Source organism: Brassica napus, chromosome C2 (genome assembly GCF_020379485.1).
Source record: "Brassica napus cultivar Da-Ae chromosome C2, Da-Ae, whole genome shotgun sequence".
Taxonomy (NCBI): Eukaryota; Viridiplantae; Streptophyta; class Magnoliopsida; order Brassicales; family Brassicaceae; genus Brassica; species Brassica napus.
In genome coordinates this window covers 24,087,237-24,103,788 of record NC_063445.1, presented here as the reverse complement: position 1 = coordinate 24,103,788, position 16,552 = coordinate 24,087,237, and the positions used below count along the sequence as shown (strand labels likewise).

General features: G+C 33.4%; 2 protein-coding genes across 7 annotated transcripts; both read left to right on the top strand.

Moving 5' to 3' along the window:
- Positions 1-559: 559 nt before the first annotated feature.
- LOC106381300 (proton pump-interactor 1) lies at positions 560-2,526 on the top strand. Of its 6 annotated transcripts, none has more exons than XM_013821200.3 (7): positions 560-803; positions 1,065-1,167; positions 1,263-1,307; positions 1,386-1,477; positions 1,550-1,622; positions 1,708-2,008; positions 2,081-2,526. In XM_013821200.3, the coding sequence occupies exons 6-7, from the start codon at positions 1,871-1,873 to the stop codon at positions 2,390-2,392; spliced, it is 450 nt and encodes a 149-aa protein (XP_013676654.2). In that variant the 5' UTR covers positions 560-803; positions 1,065-1,167; positions 1,263-1,307; positions 1,386-1,477; positions 1,550-1,622; positions 1,708-1,870; the 3' UTR covers positions 2,393-2,526. The 6 variants fall into 6 exon arrangements, with proteins under 6 accessions (XP_013676654.2, XP_048604559.1, XP_013676651.2 ...); XM_048748602.1 differs by having other exon boundaries at positions 1,263-1,312; XM_048748601.1 differs by having other exon boundaries at positions 610-803; positions 1,059-1,167.
- An 8,348-nt stretch (positions 2,527-10,874) lies between these two features.
- LOC106378109 (kunitz trypsin inhibitor 4-like) lies at positions 10,875-14,445 on the top strand. The gene has a single exon (XM_048748600.1). The coding sequence runs from the start codon at positions 13,229-13,231 to the stop codon at positions 13,928-13,930; it is 702 nt and encodes a 233-aa protein (XP_048604557.1). The 5' UTR covers positions 10,875-13,228; the 3' UTR covers positions 13,931-14,445.
- Positions 14,446-16,552: the final 2,107 nt, after the last annotated feature.

Sequence of the window (16,552 nt, the reverse complement as noted above, 5' to 3'; positions counted from 1 at the left end):
TAAATCTTTTTAAAGCCATAGTTATAGTGTTTTACTAGAGTTTAATCGCGGTCGCTGGGTTTTATTTTCTTTCTATAAATTATTTAATAATATTTTTAAACACATAGTTTTTTTTGTTCAGTTTTAGGTTCCTACACATCAAAACAAAATCCATCCAGACCTAAAATAATTCGACTCAAACTCCACTTTATAATACCCGAACGGAACCTAATTAAAACATAAAAAAATCGATATCTTAAAGAACCGATTTGTACCCGAACAGATACCTAAATATTTATACCTAACCGATTATGTAAATAAATAAAAAGTTATTTGTTAACTGGTTTGAATTCTTGTCACAAATTAAAAAAATTCATTCAAACATGTGGAGTTATTATGGTTAACACGTAAAAAAAATGATATCAAATTATCTAACCTATACTAAAAGGGATATATGAGGAGTAGAGAGACTGTCCACGTCCTCGTTTAAAATCAGCCAATAGGGTGTTTGAAATTCGCCACGTCAGCAGCCCGCGAATTTATCTGGGCTTAAAGTTTAACCGGCCCGGCTCTGATCGGTTTCGTCGAGCCCGTTAAGCCCAAAACGCGGTAGATACGGCTTCCCCTTCTACGCGATAACAAACCCTAATTTTCCCATTATCAAATCTCGGACCCTTTCTCTTCGTCTTCTCAGATCAAGTGATAAGGATCAGAATATTCTAACCTCCTTCTTCGTTTGATTGCTTCCAAACGGATACAAACCGGATGTCAGTCGGCTTCCAAAATATTATCTCGGATCCTTCTTCTTTCCTGGAAAATTGAAGGTGTATCCCCTTTTCTCCCTCTCTCTTCCTTCTTGATTATTTTCATAACTACAATTGGATATACGATTCAATCTAATTAAGGGGTTTAATATCAATTGTTATCCCAATTTTCTTTCTTCTCTTCTAGGAGGGTGAGTTTTAAGTTAAATACTGAACTTTTTATTGTTCGTTATATCTCTTTAATTTGTTCAACGATTTGAGTTCCTAAGCCTTGAGGAATGAATCTTAACATTTAAAAATTCTGAGTTGTATAAGTTTCAGTAATTACTGAATCCTGTCGTATTATCAAGCCATGGTGGCACAACTGGAACATCAGTTTCGACTTAGAAGACTTTCTCTCCAAGGATTATGGTTTTACTGTCAGGTGTGTTTTGATTGATTGATTGTTTGTTTGTTTTATAAAATCCAAGATGCAAATTCTGTAGAATGTATGCTGATTGATTGAATTGTATCTCTCAGCCCATGATGGGATCCATGCGCGCATTGGCTGCGTTAATTCATCAGGTCAGGTAGATTCTTGCTTTGGTTATAAAAATACCCTTTGAATGATTATGTCCTAATCTTGAAAACGGTTATGCTTAGGCTAAAGCGATGGCTGGTGATAACTCAGTGAGGTCATTGTTAGAGAAAATGACCGAGTGTGCAAGCAATGCATACCTCAGCATATTGGAAAGGTTGATTTCCCATGCCTCTTTCTTTCTCTAATCTCATCCGTCGACTGACTTTGTACTTGGTGTTCAATTTAGGTGGGTCTATGAAGGAATCATTGATGATCCGTATGGGAAGTTTTTCATTGCTGAGAACAAGTCTCCTAAAAAGGTACTTTAATTTTTACTCACCTCGCCTGCATAATGATCATTTGCTTGATCTTACAGTTTCAAGTTTCTTTTTTTTTTTTGTGCAGGGGAGCCTCAGTCAGGACTCTACGGCAATATATTGGAGCCAAAGATACAGCCTCAAGGAGACTTCCAGAAAATTTTAGTATATAGTTAATCTAGATCTAGATGAAGCTACGGTGAAAGTTACCTCAAGGCGCGGAAGTAATTCTAGATCTAGATGAAGCAGAGATGAGAAAGCAAGAGGAGATTACTAAAGCCAAGCTAGCCATGGAAAGGAAAAAGAAGCTGGCACTGGCAGTGGCAGAGAAAGCCGCTGCTAAAGCTTCCATAAGAGCTCAAAAGGAAGCTGAGAAGAAAGAACAAAAGGTATCAATATCAATTCTCTTTGCCTTCTCTCTTTTCAATTCTAATAATCTTCTTTTCTTTTGTGTGTTGCAGGAGCGAGAGAAGGCGGCCAAGAAGAAGACAGGAGACAGCAACGCATACGAGGCCATCTCTGAGGAAGTTCCAGAGGCTTCTGAGGCTGAGAAGGAGGAGATTGAAGCTCCAGTGAAGGAGAAACCAAAGAAGGAAAAGAAAGTCTTGAAGGAGAAACCAACAAGGAACAGGATCCGCAATAGAGGAGGACCGGAAACACTCCCGAGACCAATGCTCAAGCGTAAGATGCAGACTAACTACATGGTTTGGGCTGCTCCAGCTGCTGTTGTGGTACTAATGCTTCTTGTCTTGGGTTACTACTACGTTCTCTAGATCAAGGGAAGCTGCGTTTGCTGTAGTTTGGGTCTTTTTAAAGCTTTCTTTTGAGGATGAGACTCTTTAAAACTTATGTCTCATTTACATACTGAGTAGAACTCTTCTCTTTTTAAATACCTTTTTACATTTCACTTATGTATATATAAATCCAAAAATAGAAAATGGTAGTTAATTAAAAGGTTACAATTTTAAAAACGATCTTCTATTTTGATAATTTTAAAATTACTATAAATATAAAACAAATTATTAAATATAAACGTGTAGCCTGGATAATAACTTAGAATGTGTATAACTAAAATAAAATTTAATATTGAGTTTGTACACAATACTATCAAAGTATCATAGACAAATGTCATGGAACCTAAAAACAAGGTCATGAAACACAAGAAGAAGTGAGACAAATGCGAGAATAATAATAATGCAGTTCGTAAGTTTGCAACTCAGATTGTAGGGCATGATCAAACCATAGGAGTTAAAAATTTTAAACCGTTTTTGTATATAAATTATTTTCAGAAACACACAAAACGTCTATGCAATGTGTTTAATCTGATTTAAGTTAAGAGTTCTTCAGAATTTTTGATTAAAAACCTAATTCCAAATCTCAGACAGTGATAATTTTTGTATTTATCTACCATTTATAAATTTCAGAAAGATTTTAAGTTGGGTTTGAAATCCTCGGTCATACCATATTTGAGCAAGTATCTCAGCCTTGCATAAAGGGATGATCGAGCACACAAACACTACCCAACAAACAGAAAAAAAGCTAGAACATCAAATAATAGTATCAATATTCAAAATTATTTCCAAAAAAAACTGATTAATTAAATAATTAAAATAAGAAACTGAAAAATTAATATTACATCAACAACAGTAAGAAAGTAAACCTTCTGTAAATTTATAACTAAAAATATTTCAAATCATGAAGCAGAATTTTCTTTCTATCACAAACAAACTTAAAAAAAAACACACATAAATTAAATAGCAACAATAAATGTTAATTTAAATTTTGGTTAAAAAGGTCGACAAAATTATTTTGGTTAAAACGATAAATTGAAGACAACAAATAAAGAACCGGTATACAAGTCGGTAGTACTTTCTTTTAAAGACAAGTACAAAAATGAAACTTAATAATTTTAAAACCAATCAAAATTTATACGGTACTAATTATAAGTTTTACAATTGTTTTACATAAAAATAAATAACCAAGATAAAGAATATATATAGATCTTAACTTATAATTTAGTTAACTTTGTATTAATCTTACTAATATCCTACATAAAACTCCAATAAAACACAACAAAATACTTCAAATATTTTTAAATTTGCATTATGTTTATAATTCTATAACAAGTTTCAGTGTACATCATATTTGTCCAATTTTTAAATATAAATATAAAAATTAAACTTATATTATAGGAAAAAATCCGGGCGTAGCCCGGAAAACCCCCTAGTTATAGTAAAAACAATTAATGAAGTAGTTAAGAAGCATGAAAAAAATGTAAAAAATATAATAAAACACTAAAATAAGTAAGTTAGGTTTTTTTTTTTTAACTCAAAATTAACTTTCTCATTAACCAAAGGTTTTAGTACAAACAAATTGTAACCGTATTGCCTCAGCAGAGGCTTTAACCACCTGTGATCTAATGGGTGAAGATATAGTATGACTTAAGCTTACTCATTTGGAACCTAAATTACCTTATCAATCACCCAATCACTTAAACCCCCATGAAAACAAACTCATCTCACCACAAGCGATGAAAATGAGTATCTCTTAGACCACACTACTACAAGGACATAACCAAACCTGAAGCTAAATTCTAAACAAAGAATTCAAATATGACCGAAGCTGGAGATCACCGTTAGATTGGAATTAGGACCATGGACCAGACCAACTCAGCACCTAGGCACATGTTCCTCGCTCAGGACCGCTTCAGGTTGCAGTCAGTGTCCCAAACCTTATTCAGCAGATGCACAACCAATGAATCGATTTTGATGACTCCGTACCTTGACCGGCAATTGCATTTCAGAACAGAATAGGCTCCCCACCAGACCGGTGCTTAAACCACCACCAAGGACTTCTCCATCGCATGATTCCTAGGCTTGGTTCCTTAAAAAAAATTGTAAAAGAAAATTGTAAAAAGGATTTTTTTTTTAAATTATAAAAGTTTGAATTTGAAAAGTATAATTCTAAAACTATAAAAAGTAATCATTTTTATATTTTTAATTTAAATATATATTTTTTATATAAAAAGTAATAATAATTTAATTCACTGTTTATAACTTTTATGTATACTGCTGTATGGAAACATTGTACATGGAATAAAAAATCTTTCTATTTTTCATTTTCGTTATTTTAACACTGGTTATGATATTAAAGTTATACGAAATATTACAGAGATTATTTTACACCAAAGTTTTTTTCTCCATTAGTCTACATAGGAGAATGTTCCATATAAATATTAGGGAGTGTATTCAACTGAGTTTTAAGTGATTTGTATTATAGTGACAAATTCACTGTTATTTAAATATAAATTTTAAAAATTTATTTAAAATTTATTGTTATTAAACTTGACATTTCATAAAATACTCTAAAATTTTCTATTGATTTTAAAATGTTTGCAAGGAGTTTCTTAGTTTAAGAAATATATAAAAGAAAGCAAATCTCATAATTTAAAATGAGATTTTAGAGTTGTTTTTTTTAAATAGTATAAAACTCGCCCATCATATAAAATCATTAAAAAAATCGTTAAAAATCAAATCAATTCAAATTTTATATTGAATACACAATTATTTTACTACATACTAATTATTATTTTCATAATTATATAGCTGTGTTAACTACAGTAACGTTGTCTGACGAGTAGCCTTATGATTTACAAAGCTAAAATAATCTTAAAATACTATTTTCTTAACATCTGCCTTAAACTTGGAAATTAATTTGGTCAACAGGGTAACATAGCTAAGTGACCTTAAAAAAATAGAGCTCATGAAGCATATACCTGTTGTGAATGAAGAGGGGAATTTGTGTATATTATTAGGTCGACCAACTGGTCTTTATATACATATGGTAATGACGGTCTAAGTACTGGATCGACATGAGATCGTACTTATCCTTAACTAGATAATGACTAGCGATACGTAAGATAAACACCTACTATAATGTAGATAAACAAAAAAGTAGATAGACGCCAGTATGATCCTGCGGATGGGCTTAGCCCGTCTTGCTACACGGGCTGATAAATGGGTCGATCACTAAATGGTTTATAACACTCCCCCTTGATCGACACATCCGGTCAAGGTTCATTCATGCTTTGGATGTTGCCTCATTAAAAACTCTCTTGACAAAACCCAAAACCCAATGTGGTAAAAGGGAAAACAAGACAGGAAAAAGAGTACAACACATGAACTCCCCCTGATGAATGCATCACTGTAGTAGACGCATTCCCATCTGGTATCCGAGTCTTCTTGAACGTTGAAGTTGCCTATGACTTGGTGAAGATGATCAGCTGGATTCTCCTTGAATGAACTTGTAAGTCTTGGACGTTGGTATGTCTTTTGGAACTCCATTAAGATGTGGTCAGGATGTACATCTTTGCTGCTGATCACTCCATGTCTTGGTTGAACTGATTGTGCTTCAAACGGTGCTCGGATGGACTTTATAATCTGCAATAAAACTTTACTTGCAGGTCCTTTTTCATGTCCCACGGATTCTCTTTGGTTATATGGCTTTCCCAAAATGTGGACATTCAATATATATTGAGTCATAGACCCAAAACACATACGAACAACTTTACTTCATATCTTTCGTTCATTCGGACTTATATCTCTTCGTATGTGCCAATGGCTTTATCCATTGTAACCAATCATTCTTTATTTTCTTTTGTCGATCCATGTTGAGCTATAGACCTTGTCTATATTCGTTCATAATCATGAGTGTCTAAGGTCATACCATCAATAATTATTTGCTGCAATGAAACTCATCACACAATGAATTCGCAGTCGTACACTCATGTCCTTTGTACATGGTTATCGATCTTTTCTTGCTTTAGCAATGCTTATAATCATTAAGCCACGACCAGACATCCTTCTGGTCACTATCCTGGTTTATGGTTCTCACTTAGGCGTGCTGACTTAATCATACACACACACACGGCTATGATTTTTCTACAGACTTTCCATATGTAAAACATAGCTTGTTTAATCAATCGATAACTTGTATCATTGAACCTTTGAACCATTAAACCTTTTTCTCTCAGTTGGTCTTTATTATGATCACAAGGAATTATAATATTTTCTGTATGGACTGACTGCACTAAGTAAATACTTAGTCTTTCATATTACTTACAGCTGCTGTATATTACAATCCATAAACAACTTAGGAACAAAGCTTGTTCTATGAGAATTTCTTTCTCATATTTCTATGGTACGTTGATACCTTTATCCAGTGATCCATTTGCTGCTTACTACACCATTATTTCTTTAGTAAATATCCAGACAAAATCAAACTTGATTTTCTGTAGTAGCATCCACCATATAGGAGCATATCTCTTTATAAATTGTTCCTTGGTCCTTGTGAGTATCCTTGTGTAATCAAGCTATACTTGAACGTTATTTAGAAGGAACATGGACACACTATACCATGTGGTCATGTCCTTTAATCTCACGGAATTTCTTATCTCACAAGATCCATTCACTGGTTTCTTTCTTAGATGGCTTTTCTGTATGTACATGGTTACTACGCCCATCTGTCTTATAATTACTTTGAATTCTTTGAACACCCCACGTCCCTATATAGGTTTTATGAGTACTCTACGTGGGTTCATGATCCTCAGGTTATATCCTTCAAATCCCAAGTACTACAATCTTTTATGAGCTCTTATGTATGTAAATACATCTTTGGTGTTAACACTCTTTATCTTCAGTTTCATACTGTTCCAGACATGATCTAATTAGATTTTGAGATCTTATTATCCAAGACCTTTATACCTTGCAGTTTGGCGTCCCAAACTACATGGTCTGGTACCTTAGATGTGTGGTTGCGCAACCTTATTTCTCTGTCTGAACTGGTTTCTCTTATGAACTCGGATTTGTACGATTCTGAGCACCTTTCATTACTTTCCGAGGTTCCTTATTATTTGGAACTTATTTGTCTATCTCTAATAGACATTGTAGCAACTTGATTGTGTCTCTTAGACATCAAATTCGTGGTGCTTAAGCTGGTATGACATAGTCATTTTTTTCTTTTCGGGTCAGTGTGTCTGGCATATATTTCTGCTAGCTTTTATATCTTTTGATCATATTCTTTTAGAACGTCTAGATCATAATCTTTGGTCTGAGGATCTTGCCAAGACAACTATGGTTGATACCATTATATTTCTCTTTTACTCTTTACTCTTTATCAGCCTGATAACTTTCTCCTTTCAAAGTTGGATAATCAGATTACTATCTTTTGTAATCTGTGTTCTTGGCCACTTGATTAAATCATCCATGTTTGGCACAAGATACATTATAGTTTCGTGGAGGAAGTCTTATTTATCTAATATATATTCCCAATCCTCATCTGAGGTTCCATCTTAAATGGCACACATATATGTGGTGGAATATTCGTATTTTCTTAAGATGGTTTGTGTATATGTCTGGTTTATGACCCTTAATCATTCAGAGGTGGGAATGTCTATGCTTACATGTATGGCCTGATGTAAATCAATATTTATATACATAATGTCCTTAAGCTTTAGGCTGGACGTGGGTGATGTACCATTAGTGAGAGCTTTAAAGCTTTCCAGCCGTGTATATTATGGTTGTAAACTATGGAATCCAAATTTATGATATGATCATGGACTGTGGGTTTTAGTCCTCTCTCCCCCTCATGAACATACTCATAATTTCGTAGTGCTTAGGACAGTGGAGCCTTAATTATTTTAGTGATTTTCCCTTTTGTGTACTTATAACACATTGTGAGATTTTATGGGATCACTTTTGTGCCTTAATTAATTTTTCTTCATGTTTTGGATCAAGATGGCTAATCTGGTCATGCCATAAGTGTTTATTTCGTGGTGAACCATACTGGTTACCATGGCTTTATGCCTCTTTCATACTGATCCTTAGCATATAATAAATCAGTAGAAAATATGGGTATAGGCATTCATAATGCTTTTAGGCGATTTTTTTCAAAAATCTGAAAGGAATCGTATTTTCTTTGCTCACTGGTTCAATGTAGAAAACATTGAATTTTTTTATAACTCAATGGGTCTGAATAATGTCGTGTCTTTTGCCATTGTCAGTACCAATTAATTGATTTCAAGTGATTGTAGGAAGGTAAAGTTGAACCTATACAATCAAGATGAAGTAAAATCTATGCGAGAAATCAATGTATCAGTGAACTGACTCATTAGTCTACACCCAACAATTGATTTTATGTGATTGCAGGAAGGTAAAGTTAAACCTATACAATCAAGGTAAAGTTAAACCATGCATGAAATCAACTATCAGTGGACTGATTATCCTTTTATTAAGGTTTTATTTGTTATTTAATCAAGAATCATCAAGCAAGACCAAGCAAGATAATATATAAAAACAAAATCGTGAATCATCAAGTAGGTCAAAAGCAAATCACAAAATCATAGACTTAAAATAAAATTATCATGTCGAGATCTTTCTTTTAGTCAATGTATAAGCCGGCCTCACAATCTATATTACTCCACACGGCTTTCTTGGATTCATCCTGATCCAATGCCTCAGGATATCTCATCTCACTGTTTTGTTCCTCAATGCATCTTTTCTGAAGTTTCTCAAATCTGTCAATGGTATCTTTAATTTTCTGCTTTCTTTGCTCAGTTGCCAATAGGTATGACAATAGGTCATTATAGGTTGTGAAACCTTTAGCTGTATATGATAGCAACCGATCCTTTGGATTGAATGTGGAATATGTTTTATACAGTAGATCATTATCTGTAACCACTTCATCACATAGTTCAAGACTATGGGCGATTTTCATTAGAGCAGAATCGTATTCTTCCACGGATTTAAAATCCTGGAACCTGAGTATCTTCCAATCATTCATGGCCTTTCGCCATAATTCCATTGAGTATATGGATTTTAGTTTTATCCAAAGATCATAAGGATCCTCAATACTTTCGTACTTATTTCTCAGTTCCTCAGTGAGATGATAGCGCATAATTGTTATGGCTCTATGCTTTTCACTTTCAACTTCATCATTTCTTTCAATGATACATTTCCCGAGTCCTCTAGACTTCAGGGCAATTGAAGTGTTCATTTCCCATTCTGGATAATTATCTCCAGAGATATCTAGGGCAGCATAATCCGAAGGCTCAAATCTCGACATCTGAAATCATTAATAAATTCATGATTTAGAATTCTTGCAACCAATTCAAATAATTAGTGCATATGATTTCATAAGTCTATCTATAATACTTTAGGCTACACGGCTCATGTTTTGTGATGCTTAGGCCTTACGGCTTTAATCTCAATCAAGGGCACAAGGCCGCATGTATGAACCAATGCATTATGCCTCACGGCCATTCAGTATGATTGATAACAAAAACACAATGCCACACGATCCATATCAATCAAATAATCTAGCAACCTAACTCTCATTCAATATGTAAATTCTTTAAATCAATCTTTCAGGTTTTAAGTAATGAGAGATTTAAGGTTTCAAGGCCTTTAGGAATATCAATCAAGATTAAGGGTTTCAAGGCCTTAAGGATTTCGAATCTTGAGATTAGATCTATTAATCAATTTATCAATCCTAACATCTCAGATCATCAATCATCAAACAAAGACATTTTAAAACCGATTTAAACTTTTAGGGTTTCAGTTTGAGTGATTTAGATTCGAATTTAAACAATCTTATCAATAGCTCTAGGTGATCAAACAATCAAAGTTTAAATCAAACAATTTAAAACCGATTTTCCAAAATTAAAGGTTTTTAGGAGATTTCGAAAAACTTTGATCTTTGATCTAGGGAAATTTGATTTGAGATTCAAAATCATTAAGACTTTGATTTTAATTGATCAATGGATCAATCTCGAATTATGGTTTAGGGGATCAGACTTATTCGAGCTCCGATTTACTCTTTAGGGTTTGATCTATTTTCCATATGGCTTTCATCTTTAGAGTTCTGATTTTAGGGTTTCAATCTTTACAAAACAACCATGTTCAATTCATGTTCTCAGAATTAGGATTACCTTTGTTTTGCAGATTGTAGAAACCGGACCACCAAGATGAACCTCGAACGGACGCGAGCTGGCTGCTTCGGGATCGCGAGCTGAGAGGATGCGATCGGGTTAGGTTTGTTAGATCGCGATCGCCTTGGTTGTCTCTAACGAACGGGTTGAGGCTGATCGTTGGATGGAGCTGAGGCAGTGACGGGAACGCGAGACGGGATTGAGTTCAAGGGTTCGTCTGAGCTGATATCGGGATGAAGCTGAGACTGTAATGCTTGCTGGAATGGAATCAAGAACGAATTAGGGTTCTTCGGGTTTAGGGTTCCAAAAAACCAAGGCGACGCCGTCTATTGTTTCTGCGAGTGTGGGCGCGTCTGAGATCGGATTGACAAACGGTTTTCGCTGATAGATTCGTCTTGTCCAGAGCTTCAATTTGATATGTAGCGCGTCGTCTGGTTCCTTGGGGTTTGAGAGATAGATTGATTTTAAGTTACGTCTGGATTAGGGTTTATGTGTGACGGATTTTAGGTTAGGTTTTGTCTCAGGGTTTTGGAGTCTATCGTGCTGATAACGTGTTGTGAATGAAGAGGGGAACTTGTGTATATTATTAGATCGACCAACTGGTCTTTATATACATATGGTAATGACGGTCTAAGTACTGGATCAACATGAGATCGTACTTATCCTTAACTAGATAATGACTAGCAATACGTAAGATAAACACCAACTATAATGTAGATAAACACAAAAGTAGATAGGCGCCAGTATGATCATGCGGATGGGCTTAGCCCGTCTTGTTACACGGACTGATAAATGAGTCGATCACTAAATGGTTTATAACAATACCCATTTTATTAGTAAAGTTGACTGATAATAAATAAAAAAGACAAACACACGATTAGCGTAAAATGGAATCTATATTATAAATGATCATCTTCTCTACATGTATAATTGTTTAATTTTAAATAATTTATTTGAAATAATTAACTTTTTTTTTCAAATACCACTTCTTCAAATTACGTTTGAAAATACAAGTAGCGGTTATTATGTTTATTAAGGAAAATTAGAAACTTGTAAAGTAATTTATAGATTTTCTACTGTAACTAGCAAGAAACTAACGCTTTAAAAACTTCACTCTTGAACAATTTCCTCATAAATTTAATCACACGAGGAGAATCTATCAATGAATCCACTTCTATACTATAAACAGGTGCTTTGGTATTTTTTCTCTTTAAATTAACCTTTTTGGTTAACCAATTTTCTGACCAGGTTGAACCAAGCTTTTAGTTGTTCTTTTTCCTTTCATCCAATCTATTAATTTAGGGTTATATTTAAATTCTACCATGGCATTTTGTTTTGTTTTATACCTATTGAACATGTTGTTGACTTAATACGAACCTATAATATTATATTATTTAAACCACTTAATATTATTTCATCTAATTAATTATACTGTATTATTTAAGGAAGGTGTATTCACATAAGATAGTCTATGCATGTATGTTTTATGATCATAAATGATATTTAACTTTTTAATATATTTATTAAGAATACATTTATACATTCATAGACATAAAAACACACATACTTAATAAACTTCACTTATATACTATATTACAAAAATATGAATTACATATATATATATATACATGACGTTACATAGAATACATATTTGACAATCATATACGGTAATAATTTTATAATAAGTTTCACAATGGCAGTTTTTATATATTTAGTCATTTATAAAATAGACCGACACGTTTATATGATTGTCAAATACCATTATATTTTTACATGATAATATAATGATATAATTTTTAATGATTACCATTATACAATAAATTATAATTTAAAAAAGATTTTGAAGGTAGATGCTATATTTATTGTTACACAGAATATTATACCACGATTTTAGTAAATGGAATATACCTATGCTAGAATTAAACTACTAACTGAAATTGTGTATATCTTCTTAACTAATTCATTTAAAATCTATACTATTAAAAGGAAATTATTTTTAAAATCTAATGCAAAGAATTTTTAGACCTATCTAAAAATAAATAAATGTATTGTATGAATTTAGAATTCTTTTTGAAATTTACCCTGACATTTTTTTTTGGACCTATTAAACATGTTGTCACTTGACCAAACCAAAAACCAAATAAGTAAACACAAATCAAAACCAAATTCATAATTAACTGAATAGTTTCTATATGTCTTGAAGCAAAAACTAAAAATTACAACCGAACCGGAACCAAACCGAAAACAAAAAAATATAATGTGGAAGCAAACTGAAAACCGATCGTCCATGTCTAAACATATTAGTGAGCAAACATACATGTTAATAAATTTATCAACAAAATATAATCCTAGCTAGTAACGATTAAACCAAAAATAGTGAAATACATAATCTTATTAGTTAACCAACTGTTTAAGTCTCGAAGATCAGGATAAAACAGTAAAACTCTATCACTCCATAAGAAAGAATCATACAAACAAATTGAAGAGGCGTTTGTAGACAAAAAATAATAATTTAAAAGGCGTTTAATGAAAGTGGAATAAAGAAAAAGATAGGCGTCTTCATAAAGCTAGCGTGTACGAAGCTGTATGTGCATGTATACACGACCGTATAAATACCGATCACATGAGCTCACATTTTTTTCATCCAATAACACTCAAAGCTAATCAACTACACAAACTGAAAAGGATGAATTTTATGTTTTACTTCCTTCTTGCCTTAACCACTGTTTTGGCTGTGACCGCAAGCCCCGGCCAACCAGTTCTCGACATTAATGGTGATATTATATCGGACGGCAGTTACTACGTTATTCCCCTCAACTATGGCACTAAAGGTGGCGGTCTCACCCTCTCCCCTCGTGGTGACAATTTATGTCCCCTCTTTGTCGGGCAGAGAATTTCAGAGGTCAACAGGGGCATTCCCGTAAAATTCTCAAACTGGAGGTCTAAAGTTCAGTTCGTTCCTCAATCAGAGAACCTCAACATCGAGATGGACGTCAAAGCTAAGTTCTGCGTTCGGTCAACCTATTGGTGGGTGACGGCTGCCGAAAGTCACTTTAGGAAGTTGTTCGTAACGGCTGGTCCTAAGCCAGAACTTGGAGAAGATACCTCGAAGAGTTTCTTCCAGATCAAGAAAACTGGAGTTTTGGTTAACAGTTACACGGTTGCGTTTTGTTCCAAGGATAACGGTTGCAGCGATGTCGGGATATTTATGGACGAACATGGCATTCGTCGTTTGGCTTTAGGCTCTATGCCACTCCCAGTTATGTTCATGAAAGCTACTGAGGAAGATACTTCGTCCAAGAATATGTATATATTATCTGAGTGAAATTAAGGACAAAAAATTAAGAGTATATTAGAGTTTACGACTAATAATAAAACTCTTCATATGTTCATCAATCATTTGTATGTTAATCATGAAAAAATCTCAAAGCACGAGGCCGGTAAAAGAAAGAGATCTCGTGAAAGGTGCTTGCAAATTAAATACTCTTTTGATTCTTTTTCCTCACCAACAGGGCAATACAAGGACTTATGCAAATAAAATGACATTCCTTGACTATAAATTCATTCAATTTTCTTAAATCGGGAGAAGGTTACAAGTTTGTGTGGTGCCTTACTCATGATTTAGGAGGTACCAGTAAACTTTACAGCTCGGACTGCAAAGATATTGGGATATTCTTAGATGAAGATCGAGGGAGTTCAGTTTCTGGTATTCAGTGATGAGCCTTTAGTTTAAATAGTTTATTATGCCACCACTACAAGAAAACAACGGTATTCTGACGGACATTCGACGGAAAATGAAATCCTCGGAATTTCCGAGGAAACCCAAAATTTGGGTTTCCTCGGAATTTACTCAAAATATACCGACGGAATTCCGAGGAAACATCAATCCGTTGGAATATTCCGAGGAAATTCCGACGAACTAGTGATCGATCGATGCGTTTTTGAACATATACCCATCGATCGATCACATTGTTACGCTTTGGTCCATCTTAGTGATCGATCGATGCGTTTTTGGACATAAATCCATCGATCGATCCGTTTATAAAAAAACATTCGAGATTTTGAAACCCCAAACACTAGTTCTAATATTCCGAGGAAATTCCGAGGAACACTTGATATCCTCGATCGATCGATGGGATAATCCCATCGATCGATCACATTGTTACGCTTTGGTCCATCTTCGTGATCGATCGATGCGTTTCTGGACATATATCCATCGATCGATCCGTTTATAAAAAAACATTCGAGATTTTGAAACCCCAAACACTAGTTCCTCGGAATTTCCTCGGAATATTCCGAGGAAATTCCTAGGAACACTTGATATCCTCGATCGATCGATGGGATAATCTCATCGATCGATCACATTGTTACGCTTTGGTCCATCTTAGTGATCGATCGATGCGTTTTTGGACATATATCCATCGATCGATCCATTTAAAAAAAAAATTAACGTTTTGAAACCCCAAACACTAGTTTCTCGGAATATTCCGAGGAAATTCCGAGGAAATAAGGTTTTTAAACCGAAAACAACGTTTTTCCGGTTTGAATAACACCTATATAACCCTTATTAAGTGTCTTACGTTCATTATGAAGTCAAAAATTTGTTCCTTACCCTATAATAAACACTTTTCCAATTGTATGAACGAAATCCCCACAACATAAGAGAAACACTTTTACACTTTAATGAACGGTAAAGGGAATACTTACAATTCGTTTTGAAATTTGTTATTTCATGGTTTATGCTCATCTATACAAAGAATCCTCAATGGTATGCATTACAATTGTATAAGAAATGAAATACGACAAAAAAATTGATGTTTTGAAACCCCAAACACTAGTTCCTCGGTATTTCCTCGGAATATTCCGAGGAAATTCCGAGGAACAATATAAATTAATAGAAATACATGCACAGGATATTCTTTTTCCTCGAATTAATGAAAATATTCCGAGGAAATTCCGACAGATATTTAAGTGGCCGTCGGAATTTCCTCGGAATATTTTCATTTAACCGGGCAAACAAGCCGCCAAATATTTCGGGAAAATTGAAATTGAAAATACTGAGGGAATTCTGACGGAAAATATCCGTCGGACCCAAGGTTTTATAAACTCTAAACGCATCTTCTTCCCCATTTCTCTCTTCTTCCTCTCCGGCGATCTCTCTCTCCTTTTGGCGTTCTCCACCTTCTCTCGTGACGAACTCTCCGGCGAATCCTTTCCATTCCCTTACAAATCATGTAAGGACCCCATCCCACTCTCTTAGGTCCTATTTGTTAGGGTTTTAAGTAGATTTGATGATTTTAGAAGGTTTTTGATAGATTTTTGTTAGGGTGATTGGGTAGGATTGTGATTTGTTGTGTAATGGGTTTAGAATTGTGATTTGGTTGTGTTGAATTGATTTAGAATTTTTTTTATAAATTGTTCATTATTTTTGTATTTACAAAACGTTTTTTCTATATAAATTCGATTTTACAAAACATTTTTTGTATATAAATTCAATTTTTGGATTTATAAAAGATGATTTCATATTTATAAAAATATTTATATTTATTAAAACTAATTTTGTATTTATAAAACATTTTTTTGATTTATAAACACTTTTTATTTATTTTTGTATTTATAAAAACTATTTTTAAATATACAAACCGTTCTTTGTATATAAATTCGATTTTTGGATTTATAAAAGATGATTTCATATTTTAAAAATTTTGTATTTATAAAATATTTTTTTTATTTATAAACACTATTTTATTATTTTTTGTATTTATAAAAACTATTTTGTATTTATAAAAAGATGATTTCATATCTATAAAAATATTTATATTTATAAAACTAATTTTGTATTTATAAAACATTTTTTGATTTGTAAACACTATTTTATTATTTTTTGTATTTATAAAAACTATTTTGTATTTATAAAAAGATGATTTCATATTTATTAAAACTAATT